The sequence below is a fragment of the Molothrus aeneus genome, chromosome 16 (assembly GCF_037042795.1).
Source record: "Molothrus aeneus isolate 106 chromosome 16, BPBGC_Maene_1.0, whole genome shotgun sequence".
Lineage (NCBI taxonomy): Eukaryota > Metazoa > Chordata > Aves > Passeriformes > Icteridae > Molothrus > Molothrus aeneus.
Window position 1 is genome coordinate 8,131,101 of NC_089661.1, and position 26,561 is coordinate 8,157,661.

Here is a 26,561-nt window from a genome sequence, read left to right on the forward strand (position 1 = left end):
TAAAAACACAGAACATCTTACATTTTCCTTTCAGTATCAGAATAGCCATCAGGAAAAACAATCATGTGGATTTATCAGTTCTTGACCTCACTTGCTGAGCTCCTGTTAAGAACTTGTGTGGCATTAATTAGCGTCTGCTCTGCTCTACCTTGTCTTTTCAACTGAGGTTCTATTCAAGGATCATGAAGTATAGACATTCTTATAAAAAGTCACTTAAATACTTTCCCTTGAAAGTATTTAAGAAGTATTTCACAAGACTGACTTCCTGGTAAGCTCCTTCATGTCTGAACTCTTTGTTGTAAGATCCCCTTTCTCTAGGGGAGAAGCTGTAGGAAAATAAACCTCCAGGGCTTTCCTGAGCTTTCTGAGGAGCTGCACTGTCAGGCCAGTCCTCCTTCACGTCTTTCCTGGTTTTGTGGTGAATTCTGTTTGAAGATGTGGCTGTGCTGAAGTGGGTCCAGGAGGCTCAGTACCCCTGGTTAATGTTGCAGGACAGATGCTTGAATGAACAGTCTTTTGAGGGCTTGTTTGCCTGGGAGCTGAGCAATGTCTTGTGTCATGCAGGGGTGGGTTCCACTGCCCACACCCGGGTAGAGCTAAAGCTGATGGAGAGCAGAGATGGGAAATATTAAAATATGTGTGTGTATACACAGACAAAAAGCCTGCCCCAGCTCAGTGTTTCACTGCCCCAGCCCAGGGAGTGTTGCTGTTCCTGGTGGTGAATCCCTGGGATGGACTTTGCCAGAGGCAGAGCTGGTGACTGAATCTGGAGTCCTAATGAGGTCCAGTGTCATTTGAAAGTGAGCAAAATATGTAAAGTGGGGGCAGTTACTGGTTACAAATGAAATTCTGTTACAGATTGAATACATTTGACTGGTCTGTGATGTCAAAGTGCAAACTTTCCTGAGAAGTTTAAATTAGCAGAAAACAAAGTGGTCAGTTTTGGAAGGACTGTTGATGTGTGCTTTCACAGCTCCCTCTAGCAGTGTTCCAAACTTTTTAATAACCAGAACATCTGAAATTACTGTTGATACAATTATGGCTTTTTGTACAGTTACTGTGCTAAGCTGGAACAAATGTGAAAATCTGTTTGGTCTCTTGAGGGATGCAATATTATTTTATTCCCTAATCTAAATCACTCTGAAAGTAAGTCACATGTTAGCAAAAACCAGAAAAACTATTTTGAAGAAAGCAGCCAAAGTTTTGAAGCTGTTTTCCTTCAATTTCAAACCAGAGCATTTTCCCTTAATGTGTGTATGGGATAAAAGGGGATAAAAGCAACTTCTATTAATGATGTCTTTTTGATGTTGTTTCTAGAGTTTTGGGTCACATTGCTGAAATTGGTGTTAAGGAAAAATAAAAATGGATGGCAACAGTTTTGGAAAGGAAGGGAAAAACAGTCCTCCAGACAATCACTTACCAGTGCAGATGTTCCAGTGAGGGGTCCCCTGTGCACTTTGTGGTGGTCCATCTGTTTCTCTGTGTTTTGAAATGCCAAGTGTTGCAATAGTTTTGGGCTGGCTGTGCCTGTATCTGTTAGAGCTGAACCTGAAGGACTCCTGCTTTTTCAAGTATCAGAATCCCCCTTTTAACCCAAATTATTGCTTTGTCTCATTTTCCTTTTACATAGCAGAAAGCACTGTGTTTGAAGCAATTACATCTTTTATCTTGGTCAGCTTGCAAGTCAATAAATCTATTTTCACCTTTTGCACCTCCCTCTCTAATGAAAGGCATAAAGTAGCGTTAATATATTTCTCACAAAATGTTTCCCCTAAGTCCTCAGCCACTGCCAATTAAAGTACAATGTACTTATTACAGCAAAACAGAAAAACATATGGAAAAATATAACTACATTAACATCTGCTGCCTTTCCTCCATCTGCTGTCTTTGGCCTCACTTTTGTTCAAACCTGCCAAAAGTACTCATTTTCCAAGGGTCTCATGGCACATCAACCACATCTTCAATTAAAGTTCCCAATTTCTTGTTTGTTTTGAGGGCACAATGGGATGTCTGCTCTGCATCCACGTGGCTGCATGAGGGCTTCAAGCAGAGCAGTGGTGGTTTCACAGTTTGAAAGATGTGAGTGTGGTAGGACAGGAGACAATGGGGTGACCACAGTGTAAAGTTTGTGCTTCTGGATGCAAAAGTTTTGATTTCAACTAAGAAACAGCCCACAAATGCACAAAGATAAGAGCAGGAAAAGAAGATTTAATTGTAGAGATACCATCCTGACTCCTCTGACAATTGGAAGGTCTCTTTACTGAAATAATTAACAAGCACTACAAACTAATATGTCACAGCTATGATTAATATTGAACAGAAACTTGTTTTAATTATCTTTTCGTAGTTCTGTTTAAATTCTTCTCAGTCACAGGACAGGTAAAGTAGATAGTCCTGTGAAAGCTGAGCAGGTTTCTGAGGCTTTGACATGTGGTGCAGATTTTGAAGCTATTCCCCCCCTCTGGGAGCTGTGAGCTGGTTGGATCCCGAACAGCTCACCCCAGCAAAGCAGCAGGTGCCTGTCCCAGCTCTGGGGCCTCAGCTGTGTGTGATCCTGCATGACTGCCCAGGAATTGCATATTTTCACAGGAGGTCAATAATTGGGTGCTTTACTATGTGAAAGGAGGAAAAATATGTACTTTTTTATAGTACAGGTGTTAGATTTATAGCTGGTCCTCAAGGCCAGCATGTCCAGTACTTTGTATTTAGAGGAAGATCTTTGTGTTTTGTTGTTGCATCTTTGTGTTTGTGTGTGCATGTGCACATTTCTGGTTTGTTTTGCTGTGTCTTTGAGATACCGAGCTTTTCCAGAGGAAGAATATGAGAATGTGTTCTCAGTACAAAAAGACAGCAAATCCTTCTGTGCTGGGGAGAAAATGAGTTGTCAGATAAACTGTAACTGTGAACATTTGCCATTCAGGGCTGGGTTGCACATGGTCCATCCATCTGTATAGTATTTATAGGAGTTTGTTGATAAACAATTGTACAGTGAATAACTTTTCCTAAGAAGGGAGCATTTTCTTACTGTCAGGAGGAAGTGCTCTGCACAATGCAATGAGCACCTCTGGCAGATAAATGCAAGCTCCTATTGTGTGCCTTTGTGAGCTGAGTAGGGTTTTCTTTTAGGTTCCCTACAAAGCCTGTGCAGAAGGAGCCTTGCAGCAGCACTGTTCCTCCTCAGGTGTGTGGCAGGGGATGCTGGAGCTGTGCCTGCCTGCCTGCCTGCTGTGGGCTCTTCCCTTGGCTTTGGTGCCTTGAGTTGGATCCCTCAGCCACTGGCTGTGTGCCCGTGCTGTCTGCAGAGCTGGTACACCCCTGGCTGCTGAGGTTTGGGTCTCTGCTGATTTAAATGTGCATTAGGTTCTCTCTCTGAAAGCAGATTTGAAATTGGTCTAATGCTGGTTTTTTGTGTATTGCAAAAATTACCAGTCCTATTGCGTAATCCAGGCTGCTGGCAGAGGAACCCCTTCCAGGGGCAGTGAGTTGTACCTAATGGCTTTGCAGTGTTCTGATCCTGCAGTGGGATGCCCCACTGAGAAAGGGCTGGCTTGTTGGAGGTTTCCTGTGCCCTGTATTGGAGCCATGGTCTTTATCTTTACCCTCCTGCCTTTAGCATGCAGGATACAGAACTGTACCTGTAAAAGTACAGGAGAATTTGTGACCTGGGTAACCCCAAATGCATGTTTATGCTTGAACATGCTTAGCTTGGATGCAAATATAGCTGACAGATGTGTCTTCTAAATATAGGCAAGCAAAATGTGAGGAGAGGCAGTCTGCAGGTGTGCAAACTTACCTGGGGTCTGGCTGAACTGGTGTGGGTTGTACTTGCAAAAGCCTCTGAGAGTGTTAACAGGCTGTCATTAAAATCCATTTGTCATTACAGACAGCTGGGAAGTTCTTCCAAATTCTCTGTGTTTGTGCTAGGTGCAGCAGCTGTTGCTGGGTCTGTAGTAGGTGACAGCAGCAATTTGTTCCATGGTTTCCTCAGTAGATTGCAAAGTCTCTGCAGAAACCCAGGCTTTCCCTCCTGAGATAGATGGGACTTTGAATTCAATCAAGCTCAGAGTACCTAAGCCCCAGACCCTCAATCACTGCAGATGAAGTGGCTAATACACCAAAGAGCATACATTGTGTCTGAAAAACACACCAGAAGTGGACTTTGGAGAATTAAAATCTGTGTGCTCAACAGGGAGTGGGATTTGGAGCAGAATTCAAATTCTCACGTTACATAAAATGGCTCTGAGCTTAAAATCTTATTTTTGCATTAATATTATAATACTATTTTTAACATCAATGGCAATCAGTATGTAATTGGCAGTCATCTCATGCATGCTCCTGGGTACAGACTGTTCTTTCCCAGTTTTGGAGTATTTGCTTGTTATTCCTGAACTGCATGCTCAGAAGAGGCCCCACAGTCATTAAAACTCTCCTTGCCAGGGCTCTTGCCATTGAGCACTCAGCAGTTAACCTCTGCTTGTAACTTCTGAGAACCAGATAAAGTTAGGACAGAACATTTCTGCTTGTGGCAGTCCTTCTCTTAGGCCTGTGTTCTGTGATAGGCATCCACAGTGTCACACTTCATCTTGGAAATATGGTGCTGCAAAGTCTCCAGAGGTTTCTTTATAGCATCTTCCAGGACCTGAAACAGCTGCAAGAGGGCTGGAGAGACTTTGAGCAAGGGCATGGAGTGATTGGATGAGAGGGGATGGCTTTACACTGACAGAGATTAGGACTGCAGGAAAGGCACAGGTGAAACATGTGCTCTGGAGTGGCACGTGTTGTGTGTGACACCTGTAATAAATGTAATAAGGTAGCCTCTCAAATGTTTTGATTTTGGATATAGCCTCTTCTGGTCTATGCCTAGAGGGAACTGCTCTATTGCAAAGACCAAAATGGTGCTTTCAACAGCAGTGTTAGGTGTTGGTTTGAAAACACTGCTTTCATCTTTGGCTGTGGACACATAAGGGCTGTATTAATGGGCTTACACTTCTCATTTGGTCCTGGTTTGGCCTTCCATTTTTCCAGTGATTTGCAAGCACAGAGATAAGGAGGTGCTGCTAACAAATAGCTTGATAAAAGTTGAAATAAATGATGATTCAGACAGTGAACCTGCTGATGTATGTCCCAAGGTACTGTCAGAACTGGGATTGCCTGGTTTCAAGATCATCTCTCTGTGAGATGACTCTGCCCTGTCTTGAATGTCTTAGACATCTGTGACAAATAAAATCTGCAATTAATCCAGAACTGTAAAAATAAAGTATTGCAGAGCAAGTAAAACCCATTTTGTGTAGCCAGCTGAACACCTGATGTGCTGCTTTTTGCTTGTAGCCCTGAACTTCACAAATGAGCACAACTTACTGTCAGCAGCTGCTGCTGTTCTAAGTTGGGAGTGCTGAGTTTCATTTCCTCTGCGCTGCAAACGTGTGGAACCTGTCTTGAAATCATTGTACTGTAAAAATCACACTTGGCTTTGGTGAAAGCAATCGAGAGGGAAATGCAGATCAAAGGTGGGTGAGGATTTCAGGTTTTGTGGCATTTAACACTTGCACCAGCAAGTGTGACATTGCGTGAGGCTGGGTTTGGCTTTCCAGCTGGAGTATTTGTTATGTGTCCTTATGTTTCAATGTATATCTCTAGCTCTTGGTTTTACACTTGTTGTACAAAGCCTGCTTTATTTTTAGTCCCTGCTCCTCCCAAAGAGATGTCCCTGCAGACACTGGGTGTGCACACCTGTATGGTGGGAGTTTTTGTGGTGTTCACTGTCCCTGCAGGCAGGGAAGAGCTGTGTCTGCCTTGGAAGCATTTAGAATTCGTTTGTTTACTTCAGATTGCAGCATGTAGACTTGGAGAAGCATTTCCCAGAGGGGGCAAAGCACTTGAAAGAGGAAAACAGTCTAAAGAGGTGAACCATACACCAATAATTCTGCTGTTTGCTTTGCCTTTTCTCCTGAGGTTTCATCCCAGCCCTGTGCTCTGTCCCAGCATGGTGGGATCACTGCTGCAGGGCTGGCAAAGTGGGGAGCAAAGATTCCCATTGAAACATCACACAAGTGTAGTGCCAGATGCTGTGTGAAACAAGGACTGCCCACACCTCCTCTTTTGGCATTTAGTCATGCTCCAGAGAGGTTTGCAAGGAGCAGCAGGGCAGGGTATGGGCAGGCTCTGTGCTCCCCAGGACATGGGAGGTGTGTGCCTCTTGCTCTGGTGCAGGCCAGGTCTCCTTTGTGGGTAATAGGAACTATTGGGAAGAACCAACAGCAAATCTCCTCTCCTTTCATTTCCCTTTTGTTAACATGAATTTGCTTTACAGATTGGGATTTTTTTTTTTAATTTGAAGACAAAAATCATTTAGTGAGAGTCAGCCTGTGAGAGAGAATGTTGCCAAGATACGTAGAAATATCCTGTCATGGCATTGCCTTAGAGACCTTAGAAAAGGTTTATTGAAGAAAACAGAGTTGGTTTTTTTCTTTGAAGATCCATTGAAGGTACAGGACAAGTGGTGGGAGCTGGGCTCTGAAAGTAATTTTTTTTTTTAGTTTGGTCATTCCTGGGAATGAAGGTTGCCTTGAAATGTTATTTTATTTTGTTTCTCTTTGGCTTTCAATCAGCACCAACAAAGCTGGGGAAGGGGCTGGAGCACAAGGCCCATGAGGAGCAGCTGAGGGAGCAAAGGAGGCTCGGGGGAGACCTTATGGCTCTCTACAGCTCCCTGAGTGGAGGCTGCAGCCAGGTCAGGGTTGGTCCTGTCTCCCAGGTAACATGTGACAGGACAAGGAGAAGTGACCTCAAGTTGTGCCAGGGAAGCTTTAGATTGGATATTAGGAAAAATTTATACATGGAAGGTGTTGTCAAGCACTGGAACAGGCTGCCCAGGGAAGGGGTGGGGGTCACCATCCCTGGAGGGATTTAAAGCTGTGTAAATATGGCACTGGAAGACATGGTTTAGTGTTGGACTTGGCAATGCTGGATTAATGGTTGGGCTTCCTGACCCTGAAAGTCATCTTGTATTTAAATGAACCTGTGTGTCTGTATAATTGCTATTCTTTTCCTTAAAGTAAGTCTGAGAAAAGAAATTGATTTCATGTTTTCACTTAAATGTTCGAATTTTATTTTTAAAAAAAAAATATTTCTTCCCAAACTAGAAGTATTTTGTTTGTTTGAAAAATGTTTGGATTTTGGTTTGTGAGTTGTTGTCTGGTGTTGGGTTTTTTTAAACTCCTTTGCATTCATCTGTGTCTGACAGCTCAAACTTGTTGCAAACTAGATATTTTCATGGAGAGAGAATCCCTTTATTCACTCACTAAACAACTTCTTCTAATGAATAAGCTATTCAAACATTTCCCATTGCCAAGCTTCAGAGGTCAAACTGATACTGACTCCCTGCATGGCCTGGGATAAGTCATTATCTCTCTCTCCTTTCTCTGCAAACCCTGACTGTTAAATAGTTCCTCCCAGAAGAGGTGTGAGAAACAATTAGCTCATGCTGATAAAATGTTTTGAATGCAAAATGTGGTTGATAGGTGCTAAAAGATGCTCCCATCAGTCATCATTAGTGATGCTGTCATTTCCTAGTCTCTGATTTTTGGTTATGTGCTTCCACAAGTGGAAAGGAAACAGGACAGACTCAAAAAATCTACCAATATTTTTACTCCTGTCTTCAGATGTTTTAATAACCATTCATCATTGATTTTATCTGCTACTGTTCACTTTTGCAAACAGAGATATTTCCATGTCCACGGATCTAAAAACTGTGTCCCCCCCAAGTGTCCACAGCTGGAGCAAAGGCAGCTCAACCTCACCCATCCCTGATGCAGAAAAATATTTTACATGGTCTATTCCTTTTCCTTTACATGATAGATTTTGAATGTGGCAAAGCTGTGGGCTGTGTATTTATCTAAGAGCATCGAGGGGAGGATCATGATGGTTAAGAGCTGACACCTGAGCCTGGCTCTGACCTTCCCAGGGAGGGTTCAAACATGTAGGAAATCAAGGGAAAATAAAAAGTGCAAAATTGGGAGGGATTTGTTTTGTGGCAAAGTTACTTCACTGAAATAAAACTCAGGCTGTAGTCAGGTGGTGCTTTCTGCAGAGAAGTGAGGCAGTTCTGGGATACCAAACTGTGATGGGTAATCACAAGGAGTGAAGGAAAGCATTGAAGGACCTGCTTTTGCTCCTTTGAAACCTGTGTCTGTTTTCTCATGGATATTTAATGGTGTCAGGGTGAAGTGTCTGGTTAATCACTGCTCACAAACCTGTGTAAAACCTCCCTGCTCCATCTGAGATAGGGCTTGGACTCTGGCCCAGTGAAGAAGAGATGCCAGTGCAGGTGACTTGGGCACCACAGAGGCCTCTCAGCTTTGGTCTGCTGCAAACCCCAACACAGGGGTTTTCTGCAGTGTATTGGATTGTAATTGATCTATGTTTTCATGTAAGAAATGCTTGTCATGCATGGGATGTGACTGTTTAGTAAGATGAGTGTAATTTTTCTCCCCATTTATAGGATGGCTATTTTTCCCACCGACCAAAAGAGAAAATGCGAACGGACAGCAATAATGAAAACTCGGTCCCCAAGGACTTTGAAACTATTGATAACAGTAACTTTGCTCCCAGGACTCAGAGACAAAAACACCAGTCTGAGCTGGTGAAAAAACCCCTTAGCAAACAAAAGGAGCACTTGAGAAAGAAACTGGAAGAGGAAAAAATGAAGGAGAACTTGCTGCTGGGGAAGAACTCCAACGAGGTGGTGCAGTTCAGCAATCCCCTGGGAAAAAACAGCAGCAACAGCAACAACCTGAAGGAGATTGACAGGTTTCCCACAGAGCATCTTATACAAAAGCTTGAGATCAGCTCCCCTGAACTGAAATACGACCAACCACCCAAGTGTGAGGTGACGGGCAAGGAGGCGATCTCGGCCATGTCCCGCGCCAAGTCCCAGCAGTGCCGCCAGGAGATCGCGGACGTGTACTGCCAGCACAAGCTGGGGAAGCTGATGCCGGAGCAGGTGACACGTTTCTGTGCCCTGGAGGGTAAGTGGGGAGATGGAGAAGTCAAACACTGTCTTGGGGGAAGCATTCTGTGTAATTGGAATGGCCTTCTGCTGACAGAAATGGCTTTATTGCCAGGATGTGTGATGGCTTGGCCCACGAAAACAAGGGAGGCTTTCAATTCCCTTTGAACAAGGGAATAATGTGGATGTCACAAGATCCCTGGTGGATTCCTGTAGAATTCACTTCCACCAGATTTTTATTGCACAATGTGATCTAGGTATTTAGCTGCTACTGCTGCTTCTTTTAGTTCTTAATCTACAGACACAGAGAAGCATAGTCAAAATCTTGCCATGCTGTGCAGGAGTTGTGTGCTTTTTGGTAATCAGAGAACAGCCATTGTGAATTTTGGAGCTTTTTGCTGACCAATGCATGAGTGGCATTGATGTTATGGCTATTTTTCTGTCACACTGGAGTCCTAAGATTTTGATAACCCAGGTAATTGTTAGAAGTATATTTAAAAAATTCCGAAAGCACAGGGGAAAATCCAATTTTGTGGATGACTTCTATTTTTAATGTTCTTGAATCAGCAAAAGTTATTTTCAGAATCACTGCTGGAAAGTCAGTTACCTCTGCTGGCCTAAGCCAAGCTTTGATTGTTGCTTTGGTTTCTCCATGCCCTCAGATCACGAGTTACCTCTCAGCTTGCTGTCAGTTTGCATGTCTGAGCTGACCTTTTTCTACTTTTCAAAAAGTGCTTCATGTGCCACTGTTCATCCAGCTAGAAGATCTCCATAGAGTAAAATGCCTTTAAAAAAAATAGCATTGATCAGTTGATCAAAATGGGTATTGATCAAGGAGCAGCATTACCCACAGCAGCATTTGTTTATACAACAGTTCAGAGTCCCAGGCCTGTAATTGGCCATGCACAGGTGGATATGCCATGTCTTTGTCCAGGCTGAAAGTGCAGAGGGGATTTATAAACTAGAGAATAGGTCTTGCTTTGAGACTATAGAATAAACATGGGGATCCATGGGAACCAGGGGATATTTAGTTCCTTTCATTGGGAACATCCTCTAATGGGTTTTTTACTGCACCATCACAAAGCAGTGGTTACTGCAGGGTGATTTCAGTGTGGTAGAGAGAAGGATGGCATTGCTATTACAGAGATGAGGAGGTTAAATTCCCTGTACAGACAGTGAAAAAGAGGAGCTGCCCCAGAGAATGTATCCAAAAAAGCACATCTCCCTGTAACAAGATTCTTAGGCTTTTAATTTAGATGTTGCATCTTACCAGGATGAATGGTCTGAGCACCCTCATTCCCCACTCCAGTGCATCTGTGACTGTTTGTTTTGGTTTTTTACCACGCCTCTTTTGGTGTTTTTTCTCCCTTTCTTATCATGGTAATACTCCAAATTGTTAAGCTGGGTGGGCAGACACTGGAGACAATTAATGGAGCAGGCAGAAGACACGGTGTTCAGTGGGAAGAAGGGAAGAGGGACAGTAAAGGCAGCACAAGTTGAAGGGAAGACAAGAGAACAGTAGAGAGTTAAAAATGGAGCAAAAGCGGACATCAGTAACAGGATGAGCATCAGTGTCCTTGCTATTCCTTCCCCCTTCTTCCCCTTCCCTCAGGGCTGTGCAGTCACTGTGGTCTCTGAGAAAGCTGAGGGAGACCAGCACCTTGCAGACACTGCCCTACACCTTTGGGATCAAGAAGATGTCTTAGTAATGGGACCAATGCTATAAATCTTGTGTAGATAAATGTATCCCAAATACAAATATGCAAGTGATATCCTGGCCAGAGCTGAAGGTGTGTTGTCATTAGTGTGGGCAGACACTGCAACTGCCGTTTTGCACACACCTATGGTTCCATCACACCCTGCTTGGTGATCTCCCAGGGATGCAGGGTGACTTTCCAGAAGTTTTAAACAACTGCCATCCTTAAAAACAGATTTCTCAATAAATATTTACTGCTTCTTTTCTAAATACAGGATTTATCTCTTATGCCCTGCAGTCAGGATAATAGTGTGGTCTTAGAACCAGGAACAGGGTCACATTTTACACGTGAAGCCTTTCAGCATACAGGTACATAGCACATTGGTATAAGTGCTTCCATTGTAATGTCAGAGTAAAATTCTCAGGAAAACTGGAAGCTACAAATATGTCTAGCAAAATGATGAAAATGTCCAAGTGTGATTAATTTAGGAAAAACTTATGTGGTATGGATATATACCACATTAAAATATTAGGTGCATAAAGATTGTGTCTAAAATTTTTAGGTTTGCTGAGCTAGAGTTTCATTTAGTTTTTTATTTTAAGTGGTGACACTTGTTTAAAAAGAATAATTCAGAGACATGTTAGCCTAGCCAGATGGATACATGTGGAAAATGTTGATTTTTCTTTGCCTCAAGGTTATTTCCTCCCGCCTATGCTGACAGCTGAAGTTAACCACTTCAACTGCCAGATTTCCTTGGCAGAAAGTCTGGACATCCTGTGTTCCATACAAGGTTGCTGTAGAGCAGATTTGGGAGCTTTGCTGTGGAGAAGTGCAGCAGCATATGGAATGGGAGATGAGCTGCTAATGCAGGAAGCACCAGTGCACAAGAAGATTGGGTCACCAAACCTATGGAGGAGATCCAGACCTTGAAGTCATTTCCCAAATGTTTGAATACAGGACTGTCAAGACAGACATGGGGGAACCCCAAAACCTCATGGAAGCACATAGTGCCTACTGGAAGGCCTTGTATGTGTATCATTTGGTAGATCCCTTGAATTTTTAGGCCTGTTAAAGATCCATTGTCTGAGTTTCAGTGTGTTGTGGTCCCATATCTCTCCTCCCACTGTAGAACATAAATACTGCTGTTCTTCAGCCACAGAGTGACTCCATCCCTCATGAAAGGTGACTTCATCAACTCTGTTGGTACTTGGAAGGAGTTGAACTTGATTACAGAAGAGTTTGAAAGTATTGCACATCAGCTTTTGGAGATGTAGGACACCCCATTGGTGGGATTGCTGGTAGGGGAAGATGTGGGTAGAGGCACTTCTTGTATTAAAAAAGTGATCTGGTGTTTTTCAGCAGCAGTCAGACATCTGGGGTCTGAGCCTGTGTGTTCAGCATGTGAGTGTTGTTCCCATCAGCTTGGTTTGAACAAAGGTTTCCTGTCTGTTTTCAGCAAAACTGTGAAGTATAAATATTTATGCATTGGAGCAGCACATTCATCCATTATCCCAACATATAAACGTGTTCCCAGTGCTGTGGTTTCCATTGAGATGTCATCCAGCTTTTAATCCCCTTGGATCTTGTCTCAGCTGATCAAAACCATGACACTGCTAAGTGCAGCTATCAATCATGGACAGGACTCCATCCAGCTGGATTGTCAGAAATGTTAAGTGATACATTCACTTCAGTGCTTATCAACAAGAACAGGATCATACCAGCTGTTACTTTTTAAAGTGTTTTATTGTTTCCAAAGGCAATAGGCAAAGGAAGTTGATAATAAGGATCTTCAGTTATAAAAGGGAGAATTGTTAAAATCAAGAGCATGATGTCCCCTGCCTGATGTGCAGGTGTTATTTCCTTGTGGGCTGCAGTCCCTCTAAGGGCATGGCTGCTGGAGCAGAACAGGACGTGGCACCTTCACCAGTCACCTGACTTGCAGAGCAGGTGAGCTGGCATTTCCCTGCAAGCTGGTCCTAAAAACATGGCACAAAAGCTATGGCACAGGAGATTGGTGTCGAAGGCTTTAGGTGCAGCCATACCCAGTCACAACTGAGAGCAGGGCAAGAGGCAGCTTGCAAGTCTCCTTTGGCTCAGAAGGGGATGTTTGGTCTTTGTAGAAGTGTGTTTTGGGGAAAATTGCATTCTGCAAATGTGACACAGGAAGTGTAGGCTCAGCACAACGTTAGATGAGGAAATAGCAAATCCAGTCCTGTGCAGGTGTAGAAGATACCTGCAGACATCCTTTGGGGAGTTCCTTTTGTCTCAGGAGACATGGTACAGGGATCAGCAACCTGTGGACAATGTGGCAGATGTTTCCTTGCTGGAGCCATCTCTGGCCTAGTCCTGCACAGACACTGATTCTCTGGTGGGCCAGACTCCCTTCTGCTCTCCAAAGCTGTCAGTGCATGTGGACCAGCTGCCTCCCTTCTTTGTCCATCATCATGCATGGTCCTCCTCTTGTGCAGAGGTACTGGGAAGAAGCAGAAGTTTAAATGAGAATTCTTGTCTCTAAAATACCCATCGCTCTGTACCTGGATAAAATCCCCCTGAACCAAGCCCAGGTGAGCTGATCTGTGCCACGTTGCCCCCCACAGAATCCATTATTACTGTGGGCAGAAGCACAGTCCTGGAATGGCCATTGTGAGCCTGCCCAACAGCAATGGGAGCACTGCAACTGTAATTACACAACTCCACATCTCAACATGATATTGAACTTGTGATTTCTACTTTCTGTCCTCCTGAGGTGAAGAAAAGCCCAGCTGCTGGCCAGTGCCTGGATTCAGTCACTGAGTTCTCTGTTTTTCACTCCATATGGATCATGGCAGTTTGCAGCTCTGCACCCCTTGCCTTGCGGGGTTGCTGGATGGACACAGAGCACAATTCCTGCTTGGTCACTGCCACCAGGTCAGGAGTCATCACAGGCACAGTCCCAGGTGGTATCTGCACCAGCCCTCCTCTGGGCCAGCTTCTCCCAGCTGCCATATCCGCAGGGGAGACTCTGGCCTAATCCTTATCATTAATTAATTATCCAGCTGGTTTTATTCTTGGCCCAGATTATGGCCCTAGATAGACCAAAGTACATAGCAGAGTTTTTTGAGAAGTGTTTTCTAAGATGTAGTTCTAGCAAATGAGAAGTCCCTAGGAAAAGAGAGCCACAATTGATCCTGATTTATTTCCTTTGAGTGTTTTTGTTGTCTTTTCTTAGTTTTTAAATCAAACAGGTTTTCCACTACCTTCATCCTTGTGGGCTAAACCCAACTTACAATAAAGTAGGAAAATTATCATTCCCTCATTCCAAATAATTTATCAGCACTGAAAGAGTTTTTTGCAGATCAGACTGCCTTCTCCCTGGTTACTTATTGATAATGCTGCTCTGGCACACTGAAGCAAGTGCTTTCAGCTTCTTAGAGGCTGCTGGGAAGAAAAATTTCCATTTTATTTTAGAAACACAACCTTTTGGTTTTCAAACTGAGAGAAAAGGGCTCTGGAGCTCTGCTTATGGAACAACACACAGGTAATAGCAATCTGAATGTCCATAATGTTTTTATCTGATGACTACAAAGCACTCAGCAGAAAGAGGTGTGATTCTCAGGAAGGGAGAGGAGAAGCCACAAGATGCCAAATACTTTTGGGGTGGAGCAGAGCTGTTCTTTAAGGCATGTAAATGAGAGCATCCTCTACAGAATTTTAAAAGAATGGGAGCTGTAATGAAGCAAACAGAGGATTTCATCTGCTCAATATGCATGTATGCACACAGTGACATATAAATGTGCGGTTTGTTTAGCTTTTAACATTTTGGCAGTGCATTTTTGGACTCGCTGGGTTTGATCTACAGATCATTGAACCCCAGATTTGTCTTTTTCTGCTGGTTTCAGGATTCCAAATGACATTGGCTGCTGCTGCTTTCCTGTTAATCTGTTAGTGTGACAGAATCACTGTGGTGAGCTAGACACAATTTAAGGAGCATGTAAGAGCCACTGCACATGCAGCCCAGACAGCATTTTAATTTGCTACACCACAGATGACTCTGGTTGCAGTAAATTTACTGTGAGTAGACTAATTGCAAAATAACCCTAATTGAGTAGTTATCAGCAAACAACATCCTGTGGAACAAAACTGCTTACAATTAATAGCATTTAAGCCATGCACTGGTATTCTGCAGAATGCTAAGATGTAATTACACCGTGTACAGAGATTGTGTTCTGTTCTGCAAACCATGTTTCCAGCACTGCTTTCATTATAAAGGGCCGTTTCAAGATTCAGTACTTGCATTTTAGGCTAAATGAATTTATGAAATAAGTGATGTGTCTCTCCCCTTAACATGTGTGAAGCATAACCAACTCTAATAAAACCAGTGAAGCTGTGGCACTGTCAGGACAAAAATGAGTGGTGCTAGTGTCTGGTCACGTTAGGCCTGTCTGATCACCCGTGGGTCTGGAGGCTGCAGAATTGGTCCCCAAGAGCAGACTTGCAGAAATCATCTGGCACATGGCATCTCAAGGAAACGCTGGGAGCAATGCATGACACAAGGAGTGGGGGGCAGAAGGGATGGAAAATTTATGGTCAGCAGTCCTAGTTCTCACCAAGCCTCTGTTTTGGAAAATGTTATCATTTTATGGAGCATTAAAGGGGGAGCGTGGGCAAGCGTGGGAGAGGATAATGGCTGAGGATGTCCTTGCTGCAAACCTCCTGGGAAGAGAGAGTGAGGGTAGCAGAAGCTCAGTGAATATTTTGATAAAGATTACTGTGTATGTATAGAGATGAAAGAAAAGTACTTAAGTGATCATTAATGCTTCCCAGTGATCCTGAAACGTGTGGACAGTGATGGTGGGAAAAGTCAAATACAACTATGGCTAAAGAAAATTGTTCATGTGAAGGTATGAGCTGGGAGGGAGAAGAATCAGAAGGACCAGGAAACCCAACCCAAAACAAAAGCACCAAACCCAGCCTCCCCTGTACAAGGAAAATTTGAGCCCTACTCTTTTTCATGCATAATGTCTTTCATATAAAATTGTTGTTGGACCTCTGGAGTGGACCCATTATGCTGATTTTAGTAGACAGACCCTGAAGAGGAAACATGGCATCTAATTATCTTAATTTTATTCAATGCTAAGCAAGCAGCTGTGTACATTAGTACTGGACTGAGCTTGAGTTAAGCTTCAATGTTATTCTTTCCTAATTCAACATTCCAACCATAACAAAACTGTGTCAGGGTGTCAGTGTAACATACTAATTGTAAGCAGGCAGCTTTTAGATTTGCTTTTTTTATAAGTCTAAAATGCCATCAAGGACAAAGGAGCACAGATTCAGCTCTGTCTTTCTAACCACTGCACTTCTCCAAGTACCATTACTTAGCAAATACTCAGTTTTCATGGGAATCTGCAGCTGATGAACTATTATTTTGAGAATAGGGAAGTGTTGTGTTCCAGAAATGCCATGCTAGCTGCAGCTCGAGGCTGCCACAGTTTAGTTTGAAGCCAGTGGCACTGAGTGGATTGCTTTTAAAATAATTGGGGGGAAACTATTGACATTTAATTTCTTCCTCTTGAGCCGAGACGAAGAATTTTTCTGTTTTGTGGCTTCTTGAAACAATGCCTTGAATAAATACAGGGTTTGTTACTGTATTAAAAATATAATTAAAGGGAATGCACCCTGTTTCAGGAAGGTTTTTAAAAGGGTACATTTCTTTGATGTATTTCGGGAGTCACTGAGCTTTATGAGATCACTGGTTTGTAATGGCTTCCCCTGGAAATGAGGAAGAGTTGTTTAAGAGATCTAACTCTGAATTAAAATGCCAGCAATCTAGGCAGGAAGCCAATCTTACAGGACATTATTGCCATTTTAAGATTCCAAACCATAATTTGTTTCTGTTGCAAATATTTCTTATGCAGAAGGTAGTTTTAAAACATCCATTTTTTTTCTCCGTGGGTAATCATGACTTCCATAGAAAAACTGAATGACAAGAATCTGTAGCTGAGCAACCTTGAAAAAGATTTTGAAATTGCTCATTGTATATTTAGTCTTCCAAGTAAATGCTTGTCTTTGATAGTTTGAGAGCGTGTTAGAAGTTGAATAGCCCTGATTCACTGCTCACACTATTTTAATATCCACCTACCTCACTGATTTATCACTTAGTTGTGTCAAATAAGTTACTCCTGATTGGCACCTTTGTAAGGAGGAACAGAGCACTCCCATCTCCCAGTCCCTACTGCTGTCACCAACAGGCTCAGCTGAATGCACAGTAAAGTCTGAAGCATTTTACAGTTTTACTATAAAATAAGATATTGGTTTAAAGTCCTGGCCCTACTGAAAGGCCCATGGCAAACATCCATCGTTTTTCCTCTCTAGCTTTCTCACCACCCCCCAGGGAGGCCAAAGAATTTTTCAGTCCTTTCTTTTAAGGCTTGCTGCAAGCTGAATGATCTCTATCAACTCTTGTGTTCAGTGCTCACCCATTTGTCCTCATCCACAGATGTTACTGTAAAAATGATGGAAGATTTAAGCCAAAAAGCAAAATTATGCTGCAGGAAAATCATTGTCTAGTAACTCAAACTCTGTGGTCTCTGGAAAATAATTTGCATAGCAATTGTATGTGCTTTCAAATTGTGGAATTTGTAGGATTTCTTCTGAAGGCCTGAATTGCTTTTTGCCTTTTAAAACAGAGCCCTGAGAGCACTGTCCAAACACTCCCTGAGCTCTGTCAGCCTTGGAGCCCTGGCCACCTCCCTGGGGAGCCTGGTCCAGGGCCCAGCCACCCTCTGGGTGGAGAACCTTTTCCTTACATCCAACCTGAACCTCCCTCAACAGTCTGCAACAATTGTAGGTCCTGTCAGAGAGCACCTCAAAAAGAGCTGTCAGTCAAAAGGATCTTTTTCTACAAATCTCATTGGAAGCCTCACTACTCAGCTGAAGTTCAGGGCAGCCCTCGGTGGAACTAGAATATAATTGTTTATATAATTCTCTTTATTGCAGGGTGATTCTGTCTCTTTTGTGGAGACTTTCTTGCCCATACTAATGGAAGTGTTTTGTTGAGGTCTTGATTAATTTCTGTAACTCATTACAAGTTGTAAGAGAAACACTTTGCTGGTGACTGGCTGTAAACAGCAGCTCAAGCAGCCTGGCTGCTTACTCACCTGTGGTTTTAATGGCAAATGGAGGGTTCCAGGCAGCTGGTGGATATTGCTGTGCAGTGGAGCATTGCAATCCCTGCTACTCTCAGGCTGAAGCTCTGTGTGTGTTACTGTGCTGCATAATCGTGTGGAGCTCGACAGGAGTATGACTAAACAGAACCATACATTGTCGTGTTCTGCATCTATTTCTGGGCTGTGATTCATTCTGGGCAATTAAGTGAATAGTAGAGAGGAAAAGGGAAGTTCAAAAGAGAAATTTATTGCAATATATGTTTTACCCGTTTGTACTTTCTCTTTTGCATGGGACTGAGGTGTGGATGCTGTGGAAGAATTTCCCTGTGGCACTCTGAGCACGTTTGAGGATCTGTCCCCAAGTCATTCTCTCTATCTGAGAAGTCTCTTTGGTCATTTATTCAAAAGCATGTGAAGAATATAGCCCCTTACAGAAGGGAAAGCTGGACAGGAGAACCCAGCCTGGCTCATTTGGCCACCTTGGCAGAGAAAGAAATGGCTAAGGAGAGGTGTATGTGAGATAAATGTGAGGAGAGCTACCAAGAGACATTATAGAAGAGATTTCTGTATAACACACTTGCCAAACCAGAGCAGAGGGAGGTTACACAGAGCTGAAGTGGTTTTGTAAACAAATCTATAATTTTCTGCCAGGAGGTGATCACAAAGCCAAGCTTCCTGTGAAGTGTTCAAAGCAAAGTGGGCTAGAGGTGTAACTGATGTAATAAAGTAGCTTTGCTGACCCCTCTTAAGTGATGTCTTACTTCAGTAAATTTATTCTATAACCTTTATCAGTGAACCATAAAATGTCTCTATGCACTTCTATCACCAAAATTTTAAATTCACTTGAGAAATAAACAAGACAATTTTGTTCTTACAGGAGCAAGCAAAGATAGAGAGGTAGGGATTCTTGTCTTACCAGTCTGTGGAAGTTTATAGCCCAAAGCAAAGCCCACCCATCCAGCATTTGGGAATAAGAACAGTTGTATGGCAGCTCTGATTCTGAAAATGTTCTACCTTGCAGATCCCTGAAAAGCAAATGAGAAAATCACTTCTGACATGCTCATGAGGAATATTACAAGGAAGCTTCAGACATCTCTGGCATTCTTAACCTGGTCATCAAAAAGGAAATCTTAGTGAGAAATCCTGCTAGATTCAGCTCCATCATTTACAATTGAAAAGGCTGCAGTTAGCACACAAGTTCACTCATTTTTATTTCTCTCAGTCATTTCTGGCCATTTGTAGACATAATTTGCCAAACATGCAAACATTCATGTTGTCATGGCATTTGCTTTCCATTGCTGCAGCCTGCAGAATTTTAGGAAATAAATCAGGGATGTTAGGGGGCTCCTAATGGGCAAACTTGAAATCACTCAGAAAATTCTGCTGAAATCCATTCAAGCAGAAGGATCACTTCAAGAAGAAGAAAAAGGAAAGATGCAATGTGGTTGCTCTAGAAGTTATTAAAGAGCTCTAAACTAAGGAGGGACAGCAGGAATATGCTCCATTACACCATATCATGGGCCAACCAAATTAGCACTAATAGAAGTTAAGTCCTAGACTGATACTGGGAAAACTTGGGTTTTGTTCTTTGATGTGGCACAGGCTCATTGGGACACCTCAGACAGCTCATGTCATGTTCAGCCCAGGTATTTACCTCCATTGCAGGTTCATGCAGAGGAAAAATGGGGGTGCTGATGTTACAGTTAGTTTGGTATTAATGTGGATTTTAAATCCTGTTTATCAAGAGACTTTGAAATAATTTTGTTTAAAAATAACAGGGTTTTTTTTCTGAGTTCCCTATGGATTTTGCTCTACAAAAGTATCTTTAAGGAGGAAAAATTCTCTCTTTTCTCTCTCTCTCTCTTTTTCTGGTAGCTATCAGTATGTCTGATGTTTTTGTACCAGACCAAATCTGTTCCTTTTGTTTCAGGGGGCTTAGGAAGGGAACTGTGGTTTTACTTATCATATATTTCAAAGCCTGCCTGGTGCTATATTAGTATCCACAATAAATTTCCCAAGGTAAAGTGACAAACCAGTAATTTTTCATTATGAATCAGCTATCCATGAAAGATTGGATTTAGGTCAAAATTTATTACCCTATGGAACTGAAGCCAATATTTAACATAATGTCAGCTATCTTGATATCAGAGAATTTTAATGGCCATGCAATTTTATTCAATGATGAAGTTATTTCAGTTGTGTAGTGTGTGTCTGGGCAATTTGATATACAGAACCTTGAGATGAAAATTGGATAAACATGGAAAATGGTGATTGATTGGTGGAAGGTTGCAATAATGTCTGCCTTGATATACCTTTTATTGTTAAATTATTTATCTAATGCAATCTCCTACACTTTTAGTAGTCTTTAAGTTGGCATTAAATCGATGTTTAAGTCTTCACAGTCAGAAAGGCCTCATAACTCAAACTGATAAATATCTTCTAACACATCAGGAGGAATAATGATCCATCTTAATATCTGAAAGTAAAAAAGGTGTTACTCTTTCTATTTTCTATGAATCCCTATCTTTATTCAGATAGTAACTGAATCTAGTGAAGAGTGAATAGAAATAGTGAGTTCCTTTCTGCCTTAAAGGCAGCAATATTTTTGAAAATTAATACTGGAATTTTCTTCAAATAGTTGGAGGCTTTTCATTTTTTGAGGTGGAGTTAGAAAAAAATATCTTATGGAAAAGTAGTATCTCCAAATGAGTTTTCATCTTAAAGCATTACAAATTTATTTCAACTATGCCTAAAACCATCCAGCTACAATACCACAGAGGTGCCCTAAGTACACCTTCAGTACTTGGTAAGTTTGTCCTGAATTCAAGTAGAATGTGAAAACCTGGCATCATCCCTGAATAATACATTGCAGAGCTGCTGAAATATTTCATCATTTGCATAAATCTTGTGTAGAAGTAATTGTGATTTGACAGTTTTCTTTTCATTATCTGAGTTGAGAACTGAAACCTGTAATTGTTAGCTGGCCTAAACTGGTGTAGCTTCATGTGGATAAAGCAGTGAACCAAACCAACCCTGCAGCTTTTCTAAAATGCCATCATCTCCCTTTGAGCAGCATCTGCCTGTGCTGAGGCAAAAAGAGGAAATCCTACATTTCTTCAGACTAATTGGATTAAGCTAGACTGGAAATTGTGTAATTCTACGCAGGAGACATTTAGGAACCCCCAAAACCTCCAGCTTCAAAGGGCAGGTTTTGTAGTAGTTCAGGCTCCCTACCTGGGCTTGTTTATTGCTTTGAACATTGCAGATTTACTTTTATGATTCATAATCATCCATAAAGAAATTCAGCTGTTATTTAAAATGCTCTGTTGGGAACGTTCAGTAGTTATTAATTAATAATGCATCAGTAAAGCAACAGAAGGGCAGGTAAAGCTGCAGTTACAAGTATTGGCTGGGTCTCTGCTGCCTTCAGAATTGTGAGTATGTCTTGTTTCCCCAGGGTTAGCTCATCCTTGTGACTCTGGGTTCTCCTCTTCATACTCCAGGCACTTTCTGTAGAAAATACTGACTGGTGCATGAATTTATCCAAAATTAAAAGTAAACCAAAATGCCTGTTAACGTTAACAAGTATAAACTTACTCCTAACATTTTTTTCAGTGCCAGAAACCTGTCAGGGACTTATGAGAACAAAAAATAACTCAGTAATTTCTTTTAAATGAAGAAAATTTAGGGCTAAGTATAGAAAAAGAAAAAAGCACACTAAAATCTACTTTGAAGTGCTTTTATATACTTCTAAAGAGTTTTATAGATAACAGTGCCACATTATTGCAGTGACAGTGAGGATCAATGCTGTGAATGTCAGTCCAAACCTGGTGTCAGTGGGGTTAGAGATGGACCAACTGAATGTTGCTGCTTTTGAAGAAAAAAGAATGAACTGCTTGGATATTTCCTGTACCCCCTGCTGGCCCAGAGCTAAGCTCTGTTTGGCAATATTTTTTTGTATTTTTGCTTTCATGCTCATTACCACTTTTGCAATGTGTCCCATTTTTGTGTAGCAATTGGTAATCTGGAAAATGTACTTTGTGTGCAAGATTTAATATTAGGTCCTGCTGTCATGCTGACAATGAATTAGCTTTTTGGACTCTATCATATGTTCTCAGCAGGCACGTATGTAATTAAAATGAGCCCACATTGAGTTTCATATTAACACTCAAATCACCTTTGGCAAAAGGTCTCTGTGTTCTTTTGGGATTACACTCTGGGGCAATGTAATTACAGTGTCAAGTATAATTTTTACCTTTAAATACTTCTTCATTTACAATAATATTAAACTTTTCCATACTGGTTCACTTTTGGATTTATAAAATGATTTTTTTCTAATAAAAATGTTGCCAGCACAGGCATTCTATTTCAGATGCTGTCTTCAACTCTAAGAAAGTTGTGCTGATGAACAGTAAGGATTTGGTGTCAGGAGACATTGGATTAGTTTACATAAAAATGCATTCCAGAAATTAAATTATTTCATAAAGTTGGTACTTGCTGTGATAATAGGGTGATCCAGTCTCATAGAAAAAGGGTGAGAATGAATGGTGTGTGTGTGTGTGTGGATAAACAGTTCACCTTCTAGCAGTAGTGTCCTGAGAAATAATATGAAGAGATTTTTCATCATTCTTTTAATGTCAAAATAAAGATAGGGGAAATTAAATTATACTTGAAAGAAATTGCAGCTCAGGTGTTTTTGATTCTTTTAGCCATAGTGGAGGATTGTTAAGGAGGCTCAACGTTAATCTGTGTTTTTATAGACCAGGCATTGTTCAGAACTGGAACATGAGCAGAATTTGGCTCAGACATGCTAATTCTCTTTTGATACTGATTTTACACTGTCCATTCTCCATTGATTTCAGAGGGGCTGCAGAGTGGGAGATGGACTGAAATGAATTCAGCAGCTGAACTGAACGAAGTTATGTTGTCACTACTCATTCACTACCTCCTTGCCCTAACAAATAATATTGCTTCTTGGCTCAATTACAACTCATCCTTGGGAGGTTTAGCTTTTAGGCTGTGAGGAGGCTGAGCTCCTGATGGCAGAGCCTCCCGGGGGTGTGTGCAGAGCTAGAGGTGTCTCACAGCTGAGACCTCGCTGGTTCCTGGCCCTGCAGTGCTGGGGCTGCTCCTCTCTGTGCTGAGCTGCTGCCATTGGGGTCCCTCTGTTTGTACAGAACTGTTTCTTTAACAAACCTGCTGGGGCTTTTTCCTGCCTCCCTCCCTGAGGTGCTGGCTGAGGGCTGTGGGCACTGCCCTGGCTGTGCAGGTCATGGCAGCTCTGAGCCCCCGACAGCCTGGGAGCCTTTGGGTTGTTCCTGCAGTCCTCTGCCAACATTTCTTGGTTTTCCTGGGCTCTTTTTTAAATAAACATGTCATTTTACAATCTGTGAGATGCTCCTTGCGTTTCACACATTTTCATCTCCTAAATTAGGTTTACTTAGCAGTTTTGCAGCCAGTTGATGATTTTCATGCCCTACTGTACCATAAAAGCCAAGTTGTGAATGAATTTGTTTGGGGCTCTGTCATTTTAGAGGAGGAACTGAATTACATCTCAACATGAGTTGAGATTGAGTTTTTTTATTTTTCTCTTTTAAGCCTCCCTTTGTGATAGAGATGATCAAATAACTTGTGTATGAATGAGAGATGGCAGGAGGAAGACCCAAATATGGGAAAATACTGCTGGGTTACATCTAGACCTTCAAAGCAGTTTTTAGCACTTGTTTTACCTAATTAAAATGCATAACAACTTGGATGTGTGCCCTGTCTCACAGTGTGCTGCAGCTTCTTTAAGTTATTCTGGAGATCCACATTGATGCACAGCTCCCTTCTGCCAGCTCCCCAAATTCAGAGGGGTGGGATGAGCTGTGCATGGGCAGAGGCTCTCTGTGCCAGGGTCCAGCTCAAACCCTGCCAGCACTCATGCAGCAGTGCTGGGAGCCAGGATCAGCCCCAGCTGCAGGAAATGGGAAGTGCCTGGGGCCAAATTTAGTACCTCTGACTGCTGACGTGAAATGAGGTTGCAGAATAGGAAGAGACACTCTGAGGGGCAGAGTTAAGATAATTTTAGAAATTATCTCCATTATTATTTTTGCCTGTAAAAAGTCAGCATGATTTTTTTTTGTTTCAGACATTGCACAGATACTCCTCTTGTGCAGTATAGAGAAGACCCTTCTACAAGTTACTGTTTAAGCAGCTCCTTGACATCCAAGGGCATCATAGACTTGTTAAAATCTGAGAGAAATTTATAACTCATTTATAAATTATGGTATTATTGCGAGAATGCATTTTGCATACAAATTCTCCCCAGATGCTTTTAACAGCAGCCAGTAACTTATTTAGTCAATAAAGTGATGTTTTCTGCACATTGGATTTTTTTGACAAAACTGTAATGTCAATTGAAATACAGAAAAATCACTTTATGTTGCTTTTGTTGAACATTTTCTGATGCTGGCAATTTGATTTTCCCCTTTGTTTTCCTCTAGTGGTATGTTAATGGGATCCTTTTATTCTGTGATGGAGTAATGGAGTGCAAGTCCTTTATTTTAGCAACAAGACTGCTGTTTTGTTCTATCCTTTGCCCATCACTTTAAGTGTGAATATACATCCTCGTGAACACCAGCCCAAACAATTTCCATGAGAACATTTAAGAAATCAAGCTCAGTTAATTCATACTAATTTGTTCCTTGCTGCCAAAAGCTTTGTATTAAGGGTTGTTTTCCCTGTTGTTTCAGAGGGGTGAATGTTGGGAGGGCTGACCCTGCCAGATGTGTCAGGGCTCAGGTTTGGTGCAGCTGCAGCTGGAGCTGGGCTGCTCCAGGCAGGGCTGGGGAGGGGGCTCTGGGGCAGAGCAGGTGCTCAGCAGCTTCTGCTGAGTGCACGTTTCACTCACACAGAACCCATCACAATGAAGCATGGAATTCAAGATATGATTTTCAAGGCACCCTAATTGGATTAGAGGGATTGTGTTAAAGATATGTTGGCTATGAAATGTTTAGAGGATTAATGCCCAATGATTTTTTTTTTTCCTTCTTAAACCATCTTTACTAATCCCTCTTGATCAGAAGCAGCTTCTGGAAAGCATTCCAGTCAGGAAGGAGAGCCCAGCCCTACCTCACCCATCTCAGGAGGAGAGACAGGCTGTTATATTCACTGCACAGACCAAAATTCTCCATTTTAGTCAGATCCAGAGTACTCATTGTCACTGGTGCTTGTTTTTTCTGAAAATGTGAATATTTATGTCCTTAACATTTCCCATATTAATGAACAATTTTGGGGTGTAAGGGTGGCCTGTGCAAGAATTAACATCCATCTGTTTTGTGTTTTAACCTGTCTGTATATGCTAAAATCTAGCTCAAGTAGTGCAGTGTCATTTATTAATCAGATGTTATTGTAACTGAGCATACCATATAATTACATTTTTGAAGTCTGCTGAAGGAACCAGTGTTAATTGCTTACAGTAGAATCTATTTGCTGGTGGAAGTGTCACAATATAATTATGTTGTGTTCCTCTGTCTGACAAGCATTACTCTCAGAGAAGATTGGTCCCTTTTTCCTTCTCTGTTGAGTAAAATTATTCACATTCCACAATAATCCTTTATGCAGCACACATGGTAGCAAGGAGGACACTGGTTCTGTCTGGAAGCACAAAAGCTGATCAATTATAAAATAATTCATGTGCTACTTTTCACATGGGCAAATGAGAAGTACTTTGGGTCATTTGACAAAACCATTGCTCTCCAGTGTCCTTTGACATAATGGATATTTGACAACAGTTATGTGTCAAAAAATCAGTTATGCCGAAAAATGTATAATCTGAGTGGAGAAACTGTGTTTGTTTCTGGGGGAAGCTTGTTTTTTAGATGTGCTGTTTTACTTTAAATGCTTCAGTTCCCTCTGTTTCCTAGCTATCTACCAGTGGATACAAACTCAAGGCATATATGTATTTATTGTACTTAGACATACATGAATCTGATATCTGACACATCTTTTGTTGCCACAGTGTGAGATTCTTAGCGCTGCTTAGTCTTTGAAACCTGTAAAGTTTAACTCAAAGGGATGCAGGGGAAGCAGATCCTGACAGCTTTGCAGTGAATCTGCACAGACCTGTGCTATCTATCTTTCTCTTTCTTTTGACTGTACTGTGAAATTCCCATTAATTTCACTGTCACTGCAAGTGCCAGCTAAAACATGAGGCTAAACTTTCCCATTTTGCACTATGTTGGCACAGGGGACAGTTATGAGGGTTGATTTTTGCTTCTGCTAGTGCAGCCTTTATTCTCAGTACCTAACTTGACCTTTTCAAACCAGCTATGTAAAATACATGTGAAAGTCTTTATTTTTTGGGTCTGTTTCCAACACTATGTTCATAATTATCTTGAACAGAGAATAAAGGCAGACTCTGTCCTTCCAATCCTACATTCAAAAAATAGAAGACAGATGTAATGGAATCTCAAAGGGAGGATTAACTTTGAGTTAACAGACCAGATACTCATATGGTACAAATTCACTTGGTCCTGGCCTTACACCAGCTGATTGTAATGATTAACTGTTAATTTCTTAAGGTTATTTGGGGGAAGAGATACTCTGCATAGGATTTGAAAGATGCCAGCACAGTAAAACAGAAAGGGAAAACATTGATCAGGCAGGTAACAAACATGCTTTTATCTACCTATTCATTTCTTGGTAGTCTCAGCAGTACATAATATCTCC

At 41.8% G+C, this 26,561-nt stretch overlaps 1 protein-coding gene across 1 annotated transcript in view; it reads left to right on the forward strand.

The window, feature by feature from the left end:
• Nucleotides 1-26,561, forward strand: part of XYLT1 (xylosyltransferase 1) — a 169,597-nt gene that overhangs the window by 78,630 nt on the left and 64,406 nt on the right. The window contains exon 2 of the mRNA XM_066560670.1: nt 8,501-9,026. Within this exon, the coding sequence (XP_066416767.1) occupies nt 8,501-9,026 (526 nt within the window). The remainder of the gene's footprint in view (nt 1-8,500; nt 9,027-26,561) is intronic.